Source organism: Chiloscyllium plagiosum, unplaced genomic scaffold (assembly GCF_037043375.1).
Source record: "Chiloscyllium plagiosum isolate Xiang-an unplaced genomic scaffold, Cpla_swu_hap1 HiC_scaffold_28, whole genome shotgun sequence".
In the NCBI taxonomy this organism is placed as follows: Eukaryota; Metazoa; Chordata; class Chondrichthyes; order Orectolobiformes; family Hemiscylliidae; genus Chiloscyllium; species Chiloscyllium plagiosum.
In genome coordinates, this window is record NW_028270166.1 from 33,666,019 (window position 1) to 33,685,305 (window position 19,287).

Below are 19,287 nucleotides of genomic sequence, written 5' to 3' on the forward strand. Positions count from 1 at the left end.
CAACTGAAAAATCATAACAGGCCTAATTATACAGTATTTCTTTGAAATTGAGTGTTTTGTTTCATCAGTCATTTCAGCTTGGAGTGCGCAGTACTACACATGTATGGTACAATATTTGAACTTGTATGTGTGTTTTCTTCTGTGCAAGAAATGTTGAAAGTATCCGATCTTCATTTTTAGTATTTTTCCTAGGGGAGCCTAGGTTTCACTTAAAAGTCTCAATTTTCAGGAATACACCCACATCATGAAATGAGGACTCGCTGCACTACAGCTGCCCTCAGTGTCCCTGGGTAGGGAGAAAACGTAAAAGAAATCAGGTTCCCAGATTCCTTCTGCTGTTCCCTGCTTGCAAAACATTATATGATAATCAAGGACACCATTTTTTTTTTTGTAATGTCTCTCAGTTGTACGCATTGTCAAAATTAACTATGAAATGTTGTGAGGTGCTCCTGTTAGCTGCAAACTCCAATGAAACAGAGCAATTCATAACAGGAAATATTGGGCATATAGATGAAATAACTATCTTTGTTTGTTCATCAGGCACCAGAAGGAGAGTCACAGCCAATGACTGCAGTGGATCTGTTTATATCAACACAGCGAATTAAAGTATTAAATGCAGAAACACAGGTAACAGAAGGATGAGCTATTTAATAATATACCTAGGGTATATGATATACTTTTTTCTGCTTCTCCTACTTTACTTTTGGCCATCACAATGCTAGTTGATCACTTTACTCATCTCATCTATCTGTCATCTATTTCTCATTCAACTCTTATCGTTTAAAAATCTCCTGTTGCTACATTTAGTCTTGGTTGTTTCTTTATTTCTGGCAGTCCCACTTCAATCAGTCACATCACCACATTTCCTCTTTCACTCCATCACGTATGACCTTACTATTTAAATTGCTGTTTAACTACAATTAACTACTTGATTTGATATTTCCACAATCTTCAGTGAATACCTAATGTGCTGGTTCCTGATGTTGTTTCTTATCATTACTCCATTGATCTTAGCATCCACATCTCATTAGTATCCAGTTGTTGTCCCCCTCTACTTGATGTTTCCCAAGTTGATCCACTGTGTAACAACACCAGTCTCAATGCTGTCTTGTGGATTGTTCCTTTCAGTTTCGGCGATAATTTTCTATTATAAAACACTCGACTGTACTTTTTTCGATTACTCCCCTACAAGAGCAGTTAATTAAAAGTTGTTAATTTCCATTTCCAAACTTCCATTTCCTTCCACCTTTGATCCCAGATACTTGAAATTACACAGTTTCTCCAAATCTTCATCCATAATCTCTCTATACCTTTTCTATGGTCCTCTCTCCTAGCCTCAAATTGATGGTCCATAAGTTGGGTCTTTGGTTTCTGGTCATCATACATCGACAACAGGGCTCAACTCCAGTGGTGAGGTGAGATGAGCGTGACTGTCCTTGCAAAAAGACAACATTTGATCAAGTATGGCATCAAGCAGCCCAAGTAAAACTAGAGTCAATGGGAATTGAAAGAAAACTGACCGCTGGTTGGAGTCATGTTTAGAACAAAGAATGATGGTTCTGGTCAATCATTCTTCTTCCTGGATAATGCTGAAGTGGTTCCTCAGGTAGTGTCTTAAGTCAACCTGCTTCAGTCACTCCATCAAGGAGCTACACTCCATCCTAAGAAGTTGGAGTGTTCAACATGCAACATCATTCAAGTTATTAAAGGAGCCAGCAAGTCCTAGCTGGTCAATAAACTGCAAAAAAAGATATTCATGCCATGTAAGAACATAGAACATAGAAGAATACAGCGCAGTACAGGCCCTTTGGCCCTCGATGTTGTGCCGATCCAAGCCCACCTAACCTACACTAGCCCACTATCCTCCATATGCCTATCCAATGCCCACTTAAATGCCCATAAAGAGGGAGAGTCCACCACTGCTACTGGCAGGGCATTCCATGAACTCACGACTCGCTGAGTAAAGAACCTACCCCTAACATCTGTCCTATACCTACCACCCCTTAATTTAAAGCTATGCCCCCTCGTAATAGCTGACTCCATACGTGGAAAAAGGTTCTCATGGTCAACCCTATCTAAACCCCTAATCATCTTGTACACCTCTATCAAGTCACCCCTAAACCTTCTTTTCTCCAATGAAAACAACCCCAAGTGCCTCAGCCTTTCCTCATACGATCTTCCTACCATACCAGGCAACATCCTGGTAAACCTCCTCTGCACCCGTTCCAGTGCCCCCACATCCTTCCTATAGTATGGCGACCAAAACTGCACACAATACTCCAGATGCGGCCGCACCAGAGTCTTATACAACTGCAACATGATCTCAGGACTCCGGAACTCAATTCCTCTACTAATAAACGCCAGTATGCCATATGCCTTCTTCACCGCACTATTTACCTGGGTGGCAACTTTCAAAGATCTGTGTACATGGACACCAAGATCCCTCTGCTCATCCACACTACCAAGTATCCGACCATTTGCCCAGTACCCCATCTTTTTGTTACTCTTGCCAAAGTGAATCACCTCACACTTAGCTACATTGAACTCCATTTGCCACCTTTCTGTTCAGTTCTGCAGCTTATCTATACCCCGCTGTAACCTGCCACATCCTTTCTCACTGTCAACAACTCCTCCGACTTTCGTATCATCCGCAAACTTGCTCATCCAATCTTCTAGCCCCTCCTCCAGGTCATTTATAAAAATGACAAACAGCAATGGTCCCAAAACAGATCCTTGCGGAACACCGCTAGTAACGGCACTCCAAGATGAACCTTTACCATCAACTACTACCCTCTGTCTTCTTCCAGCCAGCCAATTCCTAATCCAAACCTCCAACTCACCCTCAATGCCATACCTCTGTATTTTTTGAAGTAGCCTACCATGGGGAGCCTTATCAAACGCCTTACTAAAATCCATATACACCACATCTACCGCTTTCCCCTCGTCCACCTCCTTAGTCACCTTCTCAAAGAATTCAATAAGGTTTGTGAGGCACGACCTGCCCTTCACAAAACCATGCTGACTATCCTTGATCACATAATTCCTATCCAGATGTTCATAAATCCTATCCCTTACAATTCTCTCTAAGACTTTGCCCACAACAGAAGTGAGACTCACCGGCCTATAATTGCTAGGGTTATCCCTACTCCCCTTCTTGAACAAGGGAACCACATTTGCTAGCCTCCAGTCTTCTGGCACTACTCCTGTAGACAAAGAGGACATAAAAATCAAGGCCAATGGCTCTGCAAACTCCTCCCTTGCTTCCCAGAGAATCCTAGGATAAATGCCATCAGGCCCAGGGGACTTATCTATTTTCACCCTTTCCAGAATTTCCAACACCTCTTCCCTACATACCTCAAAGCCATTCATTCTACTTAATTGTGACTCAGTATTCACATCGGCAACAATGTCCTGTTCCTGAGTGAATACTAACAAAAAGTATTCATTCAGTGTCTCCCCAATCTCGTCAGCCTCCACACGCAACTTCCCACTACTATCCTTGACTGGACCTATTCTTACCCTAGTCATTCTTTTATTCCTGACATACCTATAGAAAGCCTTAGGGTTTTCCCTAATCCTACCAACTAAGGACCTTTCATGTCCCCTCCTTGCTGCTCTTAGCTCTCTCTTCAGGTCCATCCTGGCTACCTTATAACTCTCAATCGCCCCAATTGAACCTTCACGCCTCATCTTTACATAGGCCGCCCTCTTCCATTTAACAAGGGATTCCAATTCCTTATTAAACCACGGCTCCCTCACACGACCCTTTCCTCCCTGCCTGACAGGTACATACTTATCAAGGACACTCAATAGTTGCTCCTTGAACAAGCTCCACATATCAATTATGCCCTTGCCTTGAAGCCTACTTTTCCAAGCCACGCATCCTAAGTCATGCCTCACCGCATCATAATTTCCCTGCCTCCAGCTATAACTCTTGCCCTGCAGTGCACACTTATTCGTCTCCATCACTAGAGTAAAAGTCACCAAATTGTGGTCACTGTCCCCAAAGTGCTCACCTACCTCTAATTCTAACACCTGGCCTGGTTCGTTACCCAGAACCAAATCCAGTATGGCCTCCCCTCTTGTTGGCCTATCTACATATTGTGTCAGGAAACCCTCCTGCACACATTGGACAAACACCGACCCATCTAACGAACTAGAGCTATAGCTTTCCCACACATTATCAGGAAAGGTAAAGTCCCCCATAACAACCACCCTATTACTTTCACTCTTCTCCTGAATCATCCTCGCAATCCTTTCTTCTACGTTTCTAGGACTATTAGGAGGCCTGTAGAAAACTCCTAACAGGGTGACCTCACCTTTCCTATTCCTAACCTCAGCCCAAACTACCTCAGATGGCGAGTCTTCATCCATCGTCCTTTCCACCGCTGTAATACGATCTTTGACAAGCAATGCCACACCTCCCCCTCTTTTACCCCCACCTCTGACCCTACTAAAACATTTAAACCCTGGAACCTGCAACAGCCAATCCTGTCCCTGTTCTACCCATGTCTCCGTAATAGCCACAACATCGAAGTCCCAGGTACCAACCCACGCTGCAAGTTCACCTACCTTATTTCGTATACTTCTTGCATTGAAGTATACACACTTCAAGCCACTTTCCTGTTTACAGGCACCCTCCTTTGAGATTGATGCCATGTTCCTAACCTCCCTCCACTCCAGGTCCTGCACTCTAAAGCTACAGTCTAGGTTCCCATGCCCCTGCAGAGTTAGTTTAAACCCCCCCCAAGAGCACTAGCAAACCTCCCACCAAGGATACTGGTGCCCCTCAGGTTCAGGTGTAGACCATCCTGTTTATAGAGGTCCCACCTTCCCCAGAAAGAACCCCAGTTATCCAAATACCGGAATCCCTCCCTCCTGCACCATCCCTGTAGCCACGTATTTAACTGTTCTCTCTCCCTTTTCCTTGACTCTCTATCACGTGGCACGGGTAACAAACCAGAGACAACAACTCTGTTTGTTCTAACTCTGAGCTTTCAACCTAACTCCCTGAAAGCCTGCCTAACATCCTCAGCCCTCCTCCTACCTATGTCATTGGTGCCAATGTGGACCATGACTTCGGGCTCCTCCCCCTCCCCCTTAAGGACCCGGAAAACACGATCAGAGACATCATGTACCCTTGCACCTGGGAGGCAACATACCAAACGTGAGTCTCTCTCGCCCCCACAAAACCGCCTATCTGTGCCCCGAACTATTGAGTCCCCAATTACTATTGCTCTGCTCTTCTCCACCCTTCCCTTCTGAGCAACGGGGACAGGCTCCGTGCCAGAGGCCTGAGCCCCATTACTTACCCCTGGTAAGTCGTCCCCCCCACAAGTATCCAAAACGGTATACTTGTTCTTGAGGGGAACGGCCGTAGGGGGTCCCTGCACTGGCTGCTACCTCCCAGTCCCCCTCACTGTCACCCATCTGTCTGCAATCTTTGGAGTTACTACTTCCCTAAAGCTCCGATCTATGACCCCCTCTGCCTCCCGAATGATCCTAAGTTCATCCAACTCCAGCTCCAGTTCCCTAACACAGTCTTGGAGGAGCTGGAGATGGGTGCACTTCCTGCAAGTGTAATCAGCAGGGACGTCCATGGCATCCCTCACCTCAAACATGTTGCAAGAGGAACATTGCACTGCCTTCACTGCCATCCCTCTAAAAGTAACCTTTTTTTTAAAAAAAAACTGGGTCTAAAGAATAGAACAAGCAAAATGCAGCACTTACCTACTTATCACAACAAGAGCCGGGCAGTGACCTTCTCCAACAAGAGAAAAACTAACCATCCCCTTCTTGATCGCTGGTAGCACGATATCGTAGAATCCTCCTCTATCGGTATTGTCTGGGTTATTATTAAGTAGAAACTGAACTGGACCATCCACCAATATCATTTATTGTATCCGTTGCTCCTGATGCGGTCTCTTCTACATTGGGGAGACTGGGCGCCTCCTAGAAGAGCGCTTTAGGGAACATCTCTGGGGCACCCGCACCAATCAACCACACCGCCCTGTGGCCCAACATTTCAACTCCCCCTCCCACTCTGCCAAGGACATGGAGGTCCTGGGCCTCCTTCACCGCCGCTCCCTCACCACCAGATCTCTGGAGGAAGAACGCCTCATCTTCCGCCTCGGAACACTTCAACCCCAGGGCATCAATGTGGACTTCAACAGTTTCCTCATTTCCCCTTCCCCCACCTCACCCCAGTTCCAAACTTCCAGCTCAGCACTGTCCCCATGACTTGTCCTACCTGCCTATCTTCTTTTCCACCTATCCACTCCACTACCCCCGACCTATCACCTTCATCCCCTCCCCCACTCACCTATTGTACTCTATGCTAATTTCTCCTCACCCCCACCCTCATCTCATTTATCCCTTCACCCTTCAGGCACTCTGCCTGTATTCCTGATGAAGGGCTTTTGCCCAAAACATCGATTTTACTGCACCTCGGATGCTGCCTGAACTGCTGTGTTTTTCCAGCACCACTCTAATATAGGATCCTGACTTGGAAATATATCACCATTCCTTCACTGTTATGGGTCATAGTGCTGACACTGCCTTCCTAACAGCACAGTGTGTGCACCCTGGCATTCAGGAAGGCAGCTGATCACATCTAAAGCGGCATAAATAAATGCTGGCCTAGCCAGTGCTATCCAAATCTCCCAAACAAATGAAACAAAACCTATCTTCCAGTGCTTTTCATTAATTCTCTAGCTAGACAGATATGTGCCAAATGCTGGCAAATGGATTAGGTCAGACTGGGATGTGTGATCAGATGAGTTGGATTGAAGGGTCTGTTTACGTGCTCTATGACTCTATTTACTCATGAGAAGACAGCTGCAGTTTTGTTTGGTATCCCAACTGAAAGATTGCACTTCTGATTGTGCACAGAAATAAAGTCTACCTTGTGTCGTGCAGTCCAAAAATATATATCTCATCACCTCCCCCTCCCCCTCCACCACACACACAAAAACTTGGAAAGAAATCAGTAATTATTTAACAAATTCTTTGTCTAATCAATCTCAGTGGTAGAGCTGAACAGCCCTATGTTTAAATGAAAGCCATTTACTCTATATGACAATATATTGTGGGCCTGTGTCTTTAGTTTGTCACAAATCAAATCCCTGTTACTGTAGGAAGCCCTGATGGATCACCCTCTACAGACCATTTCGTACATTGCAGATATTGGAACTACAATAGTTTTCATGGCTCGTCGACGAATGCCACGTAAATCGCCAGACCAGGAGACCAGGAACTCGCCTGCTGCAAAGCGAGAGTACAAGATGATATGCCATGTCTTTGAATCAGAAGATGTGAGTAGCATGTGTTATTTTGTTATAGCATAGATCTTTAAACAATGGTCCCTGGACTAGAGGGGATCTTGCATTTTGATTCGGGGGAATCTTGAATTTATTGACTTAGCAGTGTTTGATTTATGTTACTTTATTTTTTTTAATCTAGTGTAAGTGCTGATTTTCTTTGATTAAAATAAGGTAAGTGTTCCAAGTACACCTTGGGAGTGTGTTGGTTTTGAAAGTAGTTAGCACAAAAAACTGATGATTTTGTTCCAAACATCTTGTAAAAAACCTGAATGCAAATATGTTTGACCACCTCCCATTTTATGATCCATTTGTATCCGTTGCAAAATTAACTGAAGACCCAACATATCCTTCTGAAGCAAAAACTTAGTTTCTGCCTTCGCTTGCAGGCATCACTTATCGCACAAGCGATAGGCCAAGCTTTCACTGTGGCCTACCAGCAGTTTCTGAATGCTAATGGTATCAACCCTGCGGATCTGAGTCCTAATGAATACAATGATTTACTTGACACCGAATTTTACAATGGGGATCTTGTACATTTTTCCAAGTCAGAGAACTCCAAAGAGGTGAGCATCTGATATGGAGGTGAAGTGAGTAAAATTATAGTTAGAGCTGTTTCAATATTAAGAGTTTAAGAATATCTGGGGATGTTAGTTTTCATTTGTTTAAAAAAAACTATTGGGAGGAGACTGGACAGTGCTTTTTACTACTGGGTGTTACCAAAAGCATCCTAATGATTTGGGTTGCCAGTTTTTCTCCACATCAGTCGTAGAGGCATTGGCTTTTGATTATTTATTCATCTACAATGTAGATGACTTTCCACCACTTGCTGAAATGATGTTTGTGAGCAATACAGTCTTCTACTGAGTGGCATGTTGCAGCCAAAACTGGCAATTCTTTTCTTGCATTAACTACTACCAAGGGTCACCATGTGGTGATCAGGAATAAATTCTCAGGTTGATCATTTCCCCCAATCTAAGTCTAAAATTTCTGAGATGCTAAGGCAGTTAGAGTGATTTTCCTACTGAAATTGACTGTTGGCACAGACTAGGATTATGTCTGAAGGCCACTTTGTCTTTGACTTTCAGTGTAGGCAGTATTGAATTGATGTTATTCTTTGAACATAGTTTTAAGCAGGCACTGTATGCCCTGATGAATTTAGTAAAGAGGGAGAGGCAACAAAGTAAGTAAGGAAGAGAAGTAATTACACTTGAAATTTAGAAGATAGTGCCCAAAGATTAATCTTAAAATGTTGTTACACTCTGGGACCCTTTAAATCGTGTTCCAGTCTAATGCGGTATCATTCTGGATTTGTGAGTCGTGACAGTGGAGGAATGGTAGTTGATTTAGAATTAACTTGAGATAAAAGCAGGAAAATTTCTAACAACACCAGTGTGGGTTGGTCATGAGAACTGCTAGTGCCTGTGGGACAGCAACAGCATGCCCTCAAGAAATGAGGGAAGAAATTTGGGAAGATACGAGAGTCTGCTGGTTAAAGATAGTTTCCCATCATGTTTTTTCTCCCCCAAATTCTTCTCAGTTGAGAAATCGTGCCAGTTGTTAAAATATGTGATGTTTTTACTGCGCAAATTTCCACTGTGCATGTGAGTGACTAATGCAGTTCTGGTTTCAATGTAGGTCCGAATAGAGAAAGCAAAGGGAGAGATCCTTGGCCTTGTAATTGTGGAGTCAGGGTGGGGCTCCATCCTTCCCACAGTGGTAATAGCCAACCTCATGCACGGTGGGCCAACGGAACGATCAGGAGAGCTGAATATTGGTGACCAAATCATTTCTGTGAATGGCACTAGTTTAGTTGGACTACCGCTCGCTACCTGCCAGGGAATAATCAAGGTACTATATTCCTGCAGCGCCACAGTTTCTGAGCATTACTTCCTTTATTTATCTTGTTGCCTTAAGATATAGTTTCCCAAGCAGTAATGACTTTTGTTATAAATTGGAGTCAGTTTCTCTGATATAACTTTATGCATTGATATAAGCATCTGAGTGCAACTTCCTTAGAGGCATGAGTTGGATTTCCTGCTGGCTGTGATATTGAGCCACACAAACCAAGTAGGTCTCGGATTCAGTCTGAGCTATAGAGTGATAGTAAATTGCAATTGATCTTAACATTCTTGAACTATGAATGGGCAGCAATCCAAGGACTCATCAAGTGACCACTACTAGGAAATGAAAGTGTGTATGTCAAGTAAAGATAGAATTGTGTTTTAACAGACAGAGCTGACATTCTGTTGAAAAGTGTGGTGCTGGAAAAAGCACAGCAGGTCAGGCAACATCCAAGGAGGAAGAGAGTCGACATTTTGGGCATAAGCCCTTCGTCAGGAATACGGAGGGGAAAGGGGCCTTAGACGTAAATGGGGGTTGGGAGTGGAGCTGAGGGGAAGGTAGGTGGGATGGCCAACTTATAATCATGCTGTTTTGTATTATTTACTTGGTGCTGCTTTTAAAAGTTGAATTTAACTTTAAATGTAATGTCTGTAAATACCAGTTTGTTGAAATGTTAAATTCAAAAGTGATCTTGCAAAAAAAATGCCATCAGGGACAGGTAGTGTTGATGAAGGGGGGGGGGGGAGCTGCAGAATGACTTGGACAGGCTAGAAGATGGGCAAAGAAATGGCCACTGTTTAGATGATTGTTGGACAGTGGAAAGGAGAGATGTAGAACTGGGTATTGTTAGTGTGTCTGTGGCAGCTTACTCCATATCTTCGGCAGGTGTTACCAGACGCAACTCCAAACTATTGGAAGAATATGCTTATGAAGTTTACTGGTTTGTTTACTCCTCAGCTACCTGGAAGGCACTTTTAGATGCTAAACCAGACACATTGGGAGCTTAGAGTCAAAATTTGTGGTGCTGGAAAAGCACAGCAGGTGAGACAGCATCCGAGGAGCAGGAGAGTTGATGTTTCAGGCATAAACCCTTCATCAGGAATGTGCACATCATCAGCATGTTCCTGATGAAGGCTTATGCCCAAAATGTCAACTCTTCTGCTCCTCACGTGCTGCCTGACATGCTGCGTTTTTCCAACGTCACACCTTTTGACTCTGAGCTCCAGCATCTGCAAGTCCTCACTTTCTCCTCGACATTAGGAGCTTAGCTCCCTACGCAGTTGAGGTGCTACAGTTTTCCTGTGTGTTCTGATATTGGGAGAGAAAAATCGAACAGGCATCCAATACAGTATCTGGATAAGTGTGTGCATCTGGCATTCGGACAACAGGAAATTAAAACACAAAATGCTGAAAATTCTCAGATCATACGGAATCTGTGGAGGAGAAACAATGTTAAAGATTTTCTCTCGTAAATCTTGTTTGACCTTCAGAGTGTTTTCCATTTTTGTTTCAAATTTGAAACATCTGCAGTATTCTGCTTTTGTATTCCTGATTAGATATGGTTTAGCGGTTGTGCTCCCAATGGTGAGAGAGAAGCTGCTATCCAGTTTTCAGCACAGGGAGAGTGGGTTGCTGCATCCATGAGGTTGCACCTTTGCCAAGCAATGAAAAACAATTAAATGTATAAGTTATTAAGCAAATGGATAATAGCTGCTACTTAGTACAGTAGATTCATAAAGTGGTTACAACACAAAAGGCAGCTATTAATTTCGCTTTTGTATGCTTTCCATATGGTCCTGCTCATTTTCTTTCTGAGTACTTAGGCAATAGCCGTTTCAAATCCCCACTCATGCCTGAGTGCCACACTTTCAATTCAGTCTGCATTTAACCACTCATAGTGTATAAAAGGTTTTTTTTTCATATCTTGCCATTGACTCATCTGTCAGTCACCTTTGAAATGTCCTCTGGTTCTTACCAGCCTGCCATAAGAACAGTAATTACTTTGTCTCGGTCCCTCAATTTTGAACACAATTAACAAATGTCCTATCAACCTTCTGCATCGACAACACCTAGCTCCTCCCATTCTATTCACATCACTGAAGTTCTTCATCCCTGGAGCATTTCATGTGAATCTTTTTTGGTCACTTTTTAAAGCCTGATGAATGCAAGATGAAACGCTTCAAATTTGTGCCTCTTTTTAACGAGGTTTGATCTCTTTTAATACCTCACATCCTTTCCAAAAGCAGTGCTCAGTATTTAAGGTTAAGTAGTTTAAGATTGAAGTAGAGTTTTGTGAAGGTTCATTACAACTTGCTTTTTTATTCTGTCTCTCTATCACGTTTAAAAGATTTTGTATCACCAAGGTTAAACTGACTGGGCTGCAGTTGCTAGATTTATCTTTGATTCCTTTTATGAAGCAGAGTGTTGTTTTTTCAATGTGACTGTCTATTAAGATAAGGAATGGTGAGTGACGCTGACCATACTTTGCACGGTTTTTGTAGTGATCTTACTGCCAGTTAGACACTTAGGTTTTACACCAGATTTTTATCTGACATTTAACATATTGCTTTTAAAGGACTTGAAATACCAGTCTGAAGTGACACTCAACATTGTACGTTGTCCTCCAGTCACCACAGCAATTATCAAACGACCAGATCAAAAACACCAGCTTGGATTTAGTGTACAGGATGGCATTGTAAGTAAAATATAGAGTCATAGAGATGTACAGCATGGAAACAGACCCTTCGGTTCAACCCGTACATGCCAGATATCCCAACCCAATCTAGTCCCACCTGCCAGCACCCGGCCCATATCCCTCCAAACCCTTCCTATTCATATACCCATAATGAAACATATTTTTGTAAATGTTTTTATTGAAAAGAAAAAGGTTTTGGGGGTTTTTTTAACAAAATTACAAAACTAATATAAAATAGTGTAACTACTTTACAACATAGTAACAGCAGTGATATAAATTAAGAAAACTAACTGCTAATCTACTCTACAAACTACCAAAACACAAAGTAAGCTATAAGAAAGAAGACTTTATATATATTATATATATTATATATATATATATATATATATAAATATAAAGCTACGGTATAGTACATAACTAACAAAGTAAGTAAATAAATAAATAAACATTCAAAATAAAATTATATCAAGTCATAACAAGACCCATATTTATACGGGATTCTTCCTCCCAGGGGCCCCCGAACCAACAAACATCATCCTCATGGCTAAACAAAGGTCCTAGACAGTATGGCCGATACATCTGCATCGATGTAGCTCAAGAAGTGCCACCATGTTCTGTAAAACAATTCCATTTTCTGGTGCACCATATTCGTAAGGAAGGCCAGGGGAATATGTTCCATAACTGTCCTATGCCAATTCGAAAGTCCTGGGGGACTTTCCGATACCAAGCTTGCTAAAATGTTTTTCCTCGCTCAAAAGGAGAGGATAGTAAACAGTTTCTTCCCATACGCATCTAGAGAAGGAAGATTTGGAAAGCCCAAAAGGAGAGACACTGGGTCCAACCCAATCTCCGTTCCCAAAATCTTTGCCAAGGCATTCGCTACACTGTCCCAGTATCTACGAATCTTACGGCATGTCCACAAACAATGAGTGAGAGTACCAACTTCTATTTTACATTTGGGGGATATTGGGGATGCTCCTGCCTTGAACATTGCAAGCCGCTCTGGTGTCATATGGGCCCTATGACGTATCTTCAATTGAATAACCTGAGTTCTATTACAGATATCCTGGCATTTTCCCAGATATCCTCCCACATCTCTAAGGAGATTTCCATCCCTAATTCTTGAGTCCAGGTTTTATATTGCTATTCCATGTCTTTCGATACCTTATTACCTAGCATGTGATAGGGAGTACTGACAGAGGGTAAACCCATTGGCACTCTCCTTTCCATATCTGATTTGTAAGGATTAGTCATCAATGTGGTCTTTTTTTGTACAAAGTCTCATACTTGAAAATATCGAAAGAGATCCTTGCTAGGCAACCCGAACTTCTGACGCACCTGTTCAAAGGACATCATGACTTCCCCATTGAACAGATCTCCCAAGCAGGAAATTCCTCTGGACTCCCAAATTTTAAATCCAGCATCTGTCAAGCCAGGCTGAAATCCCAACATTCCCACTATCGGAGTAAAAGGGGAGATTTTTTGTAAATTGCCCTCATCCTGTCGTATCATCCTCCAAGCTTTGATTGTGTTTAGTACAGTCGTGTTTTTACAGTGATCTGTGACAATTCTCATCTTGCCCATAAATAACAGATTGATGAGGGGGGCAATTTGCTTGGGAAGCCTTGATATCCAGCCAAATTGATTGTGGGTTACAGGAGACCCAATCAGCCGCATATGTTAGCAGGGAACTCAGTTGGTACTTCCTAAAATCCAGAAAATCTAGACCTCCCCTTACTTGTGGGAGCTGTAATTTATCTAATTTAATAAGGGGCTGGCTATGACTCCAAATAAAAGAACCAAGACAACCATAAAGCTTACGCAGCACCTGTCTCAGCAACATCAGAGGAAGCATTCTCATGGGGTATAATAGGCAAGGGAGAACATTCATCTTGACCAAGCCATTCTTCCTAGCCAGGATATCGGGAGAACGTCCCAACATCGGAGATCCTACCTGATTTTCTCTAATAAACATGTATAATTAGCTTTATATAGCTGATCAAATACCAGGGTAATAAAAATACCTAAATAGAGAGAACCTCCCAGTGACCACTGAAAGGGGAAGCGGGAACCATCCACAAAGTTGAATATGCTGGCAAGACCTCCTAGTGGCATGGCCTCTGATTTCATAAAATTAATATTGTACCCTGAAAACATATCAAATGAATTAACCACTTGAATTAAGTGGGGCACAGATGTCAATGGATCATTTAAGAAAAGAAGGATGTCCTCCACATAAAGAGTAATTTTATGCTTGCCCGATCCTACCTCCGGGGCCGTTATATTGGGGTCAGTTCGGATAGCTTTCGCCAGCGGTTCGATCACTAGTGTAAATAGTGTCAAGAGAGGGCATCCTTGAAGGCAACTTTTGCCAACACTGAAGCTATCCGATCTTATGCTGTTGGTAATCACTGCTGCTTTTGGGTTGTTATATAACACTGCGACCCATTTGGTAAAAACCTCTCAAATACCAAACTGCTCCATAGTATAAAAAAGGTATGGCCATTCCATAATGAACCATTTTCACGCAAATTTTAACTATTAACCCCCGAAGGAATTTCTAGCTTCTCAGGCTCTGCCATTTTGTAGAACAGGTTATTCGCACAGTTGAGAGAAATGAGCACTAATAATTCAGCACTTCCTCATGCTGGGTATCAAAGGAAGGAAAATAATTTGAACTTTTAAACATTTTGTTTAACTTGTTTCATTTCCATTCTCACTTTTAATTGTTGTTTCCTGTTGATAGAGTATTGATAGATAGTTGATGGAGATCCAGTGTTGATAGAGCAGGGGGCAACAAATTGTGTCCTCCAGCCGATAACTTGGCACCATCAGGAGCACTGGCCATTGTGCTGCTGGCAGCTTCACCATGGTTCGATGGGATAATTTGAATGCAGTACGGAAAGTGTTGTGATTGATATTCATTTTGAGTCAAACCTAATTCATCCACATGATATTGAGCTTAGAATTCACCTACATTTCTGGGGGAAGTTAAATAGCAATTTCCTTTCTGTCTGTTACACTGATAATATAGGATATCTAATTATTAAGTACATTAGGATTTCTGTTAATGTTTAGTTATATTGATAAAGATAACATCTTATTGACTTTTCTGAGACCTTGCTAAATGGAAATTTGCCTATGTTTCCTGTATTGCAACAATGACTGTAACCAAAGTAAGCAATTGGCTGTTTTGCAGTATGATCAGTTGAAGCTTTTCACTATTTTAGTCTTTTGTTCATTATGGAGTACAAGTGACAATCAATCATCATTCATTCACATGATCATGGAAGGTGCTATGTAAATTTTGATTCTTTTAAAGGGATAGCATTGTGAATAGGTCATAGTTGCAGCATGTTTATCAATCCCTTTGTCAGTCCTGGCAAGTTCCCTTTTTTCAAAAAATAGTGTGTATCTCCAGTGCAGGAGATAAGTCACCGCCATTTAAAGTGGTCACTATAACTCAGCTCTACATGGACCATTATACATTTGATGGCGCATCATTAATGTAGTGGAAAAGCTTTTAAACATGTTGCAAGCTACGCATTGCCTTTGCTGTACTGTAAGGCTTGTGTGTCTGAAAAGCTGGTGGCCTTTGATAATGTTTCACTGTAAAGTATGGTCAGATACATTTCAGTAGAGTTTACAGCAGTTTTCTGCCAGAAGATTTCGTTTTGTCAGTTATTTTCGAACAGGTTGCTAATTAGTCTTGAATCAGGAGCAGTTTTGTGCAGATAATCTATGCCCATTAGGAGTTACTTGACACTGTCTAAGCTATCTTTATTTTAGACCACTAGGTCAAGCATTGTGCACCGTTGTCATTGGATACTACCACTTTAGAGGTCTAATGAGTGTTGGGAGTGAGTTACAGGGACTATAACCTAACCTAGAAATTGAGATCTGTGCTGACGTCATCTGAACCTGTCAGTCAATTCTGTCTTAAACTTACTCCTGAGCAACTGGTTTTACAAAATCCTCATTTACTTAAAATTTCTCCCATTTGCTGAATTGTTCACCTGTGGTGTGTGAGCTTCTTGAAATTCCCATCTGAAATCTGCAGTAATCCCTTATATATACTGTACAAGTTCACTCCAGCTAAGTGTTCCTTCCTCATGCTGACTGCAGCGGATTGAGTCCGTTTTCATTCTGTTGCTTCCGGAAGTTCAGACATTAACCAATGTGATTCAAGATCATCTTGTGGCTTTTTGATTGGACAGTAAAAACTTTTGAAAAAACTTTCAGAGATGACCCAGAGGGAGAAGAAAAATTATTTTAAAATTTATTTTTAAAAAATTAGAATCATAGAATGTTTACAGAGCAGTAACAGGCCATTTGCCCATCAAGTCAATGCTGGTTCTGTGCAAGAATATTTGGCCCAGAGCCACTCTCCTGCCTTCTCCCTGAAGTGCTGCAAATGTTTGCTCATCAGGCAATAATTCAGTTTTCTGATAAGATCATAATACAAATTAAAAGAAAAACTCAAACTCTTTTTAAAAAAAAAGAGAAAGGCGAATTTAAGGGAAAAGCCAACAAGGTGAGCAGACTTAATATTGTTTTTTTTATTTTAAAGGCACTAAGATTAGCCTTGATGTAAAATCAGCAGCAGGTCAATAACCGAACACGTCAATGTTGCTAAATATTCTGTCGGCTTCTTGATTCAGATCTACAGCCTCATGAGAGGTGGAATCGCAGAGCGAGGTGGGATCCGAGTAGGACACCGCATCATTGAAATAAACGGACAAAGTGTTGTTGCAACTCCACATGATAAGATTGTGCAAAGACTTTCAAATGCCATTGGTGAGGTAAGTGGCAAAAGTACAGAGCAGGTATTAAAAGAATTGTATAATCTCTGTTTATTGAGAAGCACCCTGTATTGATGGCTAGCTATGTGACTTCATGCTCACTGTGACCATGAGTCAGTTTTAGGATTGCTACAGTTATCATTGACTTGTCATGGTTAGGAAGGTCAAAACATTAGTTGGTTGTCATGCTCATGATCTGGGTGGATATTGCTTTAGGACAAAATTAATTTAGGCTGTGATTTCCCTTCCACTGTTAAATAACAGGGGTGGCACCGTGGCTCATTGGTTAGCACTGCTGCCTCACAGCACCAGGGACCTGATTCAATTCCAGCCTCGGGCAACTGTCTGTGTGGAGTTTGCACATTCTCCCCATGTCTGCGTGGGTTTCCTCCAAGTGCTCCGGTTTTCTCCCACAATACAAAGATGTGCAGGTTAGGTGAATTGACTGTGCTAAAATTGCCCATTGTGTTCAGGGATGTAAAGGTTTAGGTGCATGAGTCAGGGGTAAATGAAGGGGAATGGGTGTGGGTGGGATACTCTTCGGGAGGGTTAGTTTGAGTTTGTTGGGCTGAGGGGCCTGTTTCTACACAGTAGGGAATCTAATTCAAATAAACTGCCACTAAGGAGAAACCATAGAGAGTTGCTGAGGCACACGAAAGTATGTCTTAGAAAGAAACTGCAAATTGAGGAATGTCATGGAACCAGAATTCCAAATAAATTAATAGATAAGTCATCGTTAATTTGTAATTACTTCTGTCGGTTCCCTACAACAGATCAGAGAAATTTGTGTTGTATTTGTATTTCTGCATTCCTGAGTCAAAAGTGTTGCTGTGCCAAACTTCTATGACAATTGTTTAAGATCTCTCAATTATGCACCCGTATTCACTCCAGGAATCCTCTTATGGTGGATAATTGCACTTCACTAATTTGGTTTCCATGTAACTAGTATTTTGCAATTTACTATCCATATTTTTAAAATATTTTAGTCTTCCTTTCAAAGTATATACCCAAAGAAAATCAAACTTCTGCTAGGGGATGGTTTGGGCAATTTGTCATTTTCCCTACTGACCACTGGGTTCTTGCTCAAAGTGGCATGATGCATTAATGAGCTTGGGCAGTGAGTGTCAGGAATTGGCCATCTCCAGGGAAGTGTCATCCTCAAATCTGTTTCTAATCAGGTACTGATATATTTGCATTCTCCGAAAGGAATGTTGGAGTGGGTGGATTGCCTTATGAGAAAGGCCTGTCTAGCATCCTCTGGAATTTAGAAGAGTCAGAAGTGATTGAATTGAAACGTGACTTGGAGGTGCCAGTGTTGGACAGGGGTGGACAAAATTAAAAATCACACAACACCAGGCTTTAGTCCAAAAGGTTTATTTGGAAGCACTAGTTTTCAGAGCGTTCCTCCTTCATCAAGTGGTTGTGGTATAAGACTTGATCAGGGAGATTTTGAAAGAATATTTCCTCTTGTGAGAGAATCTAGAGCCAGGGTTCATCATTTAAAAATGGAGATTAGGAAACAATTTTTACCTGAGAATTGAGAATCTGTGGAGCTCCCTTCCTCAAAAAGCAGTGGATGCCGATTTGTTACATTTTTGTTAAGGCAGAAGGAGATAGATTCTTGATTACCAACAGAATAAATGACCATTGGGAATGTGCAGAAATGTAGAATTGAGATTAAAATCAGACCAGTCATAATCTTGTTGAAGGGCAGAGCAGACTCGAAGGACTGAGTGGCCTAATCACATTCGTATGTTTGCTTTGAGTCATTGATTGTGCTTGACAGCACATAAACTATCTGGTTCTACACCCTCCAACCTTATCCCTAATTAAGGGTACTAAGGGCAATTGGACAATTCTAAAAACAGAGATCAAACCTGGGCCATCTACTCTGAGGCTCAATACTGCATGAAACACGGCTTGTGTTTGCATGAAGACAAGAGATTTAGAAATGATGCGGATATTTATACTGTAATAACTGTTTCTTCATTTCTAGATACACATAAAGACAATGCCAGCTGCAACATACCGGCTGCTAACAGGACAGGAGCAACCGATATACATATAACAAAAGGGACATCACTCCTGACTAGCTCAAACATTTCAGGATGTACAGCTTCTACATTAACAAGACTTGGTTTGCTGTGCCGTGATAGTATTATACTCCATTCTCAATTTACATGTTCCAGAGATGACTTAATACAACTGTACTACTCTGCACTAAACTGGGAGCTAAGAGCTGCAGCGGGACCCTAAGCCGAGATGTTAGAGGAAGAAATAAGTTAGCCTCTCGGACAGGAAGGTCTGCAAGCTGCATTCCAGCAGTGCTGCCACTGAGATGCAGTGCAACAATGTGTTTCAAGGAATTTGTACCAAGCTTCTGCCATAACACCAGCATGAACTAATTATTACATGGCATCTATAAGCACCTCTACTTATTTAAGTGGAAACGCACATTGATTAATTTTATCATTGCTAAGGAGAAGGACTTAACTATTTTAACTAACTGATTTATTTAAAAATGCATAAGTTAAGGGAAAGCTTGTAATTCATAAACCAGTGTGCCATGTTTTTGTTTAAACACACTCGGGATAATATATATTGGCATTCAGAGACTACGGAGGTA

At 41.8% G+C, this 19,287-nt stretch overlaps 1 protein-coding gene across 2 annotated transcripts in view; it reads left to right on the forward strand.

Moving 5' to 3' along the window:
- The window catches only part of LOC122565245 (amyloid-beta A4 precursor protein-binding family A member 1), a 28,075-nt gene extending 9,203 nt beyond the window's left edge, over positions 1–18,872 (forward strand). Inside the window, exons 4-11 of one of the 2 annotated variants that reach the window (XM_087976103.1) lie at positions 541–627; positions 7,137–7,313; positions 7,709–7,885; positions 8,958–9,170; positions 11,740–11,859; positions 16,289–16,393; positions 16,521–16,661; positions 18,658–18,872. In XM_087976103.1, coding sequence (XP_087832229.1) covers positions 541–627; positions 7,137–7,313; positions 7,709–7,885; positions 8,958–9,170; positions 11,740–11,859; positions 16,289–16,393; positions 16,521–16,661; positions 18,658–18,729 — 1,092 coding nt within the window. In that variant the 3' untranslated portion in view covers positions 18,730–18,872. The remainder of the gene's footprint in view (positions 1–540; positions 628–7,136; positions 7,314–7,708; positions 7,886–8,957; positions 9,171–11,739; positions 11,860–16,288; positions 16,394–16,520; positions 16,662–18,657) is intronic. The other variant, XM_087976102.1, reaches the window with a different exon arrangement.
- Positions 18,873–19,287: the final 415 nt, after the last annotated feature.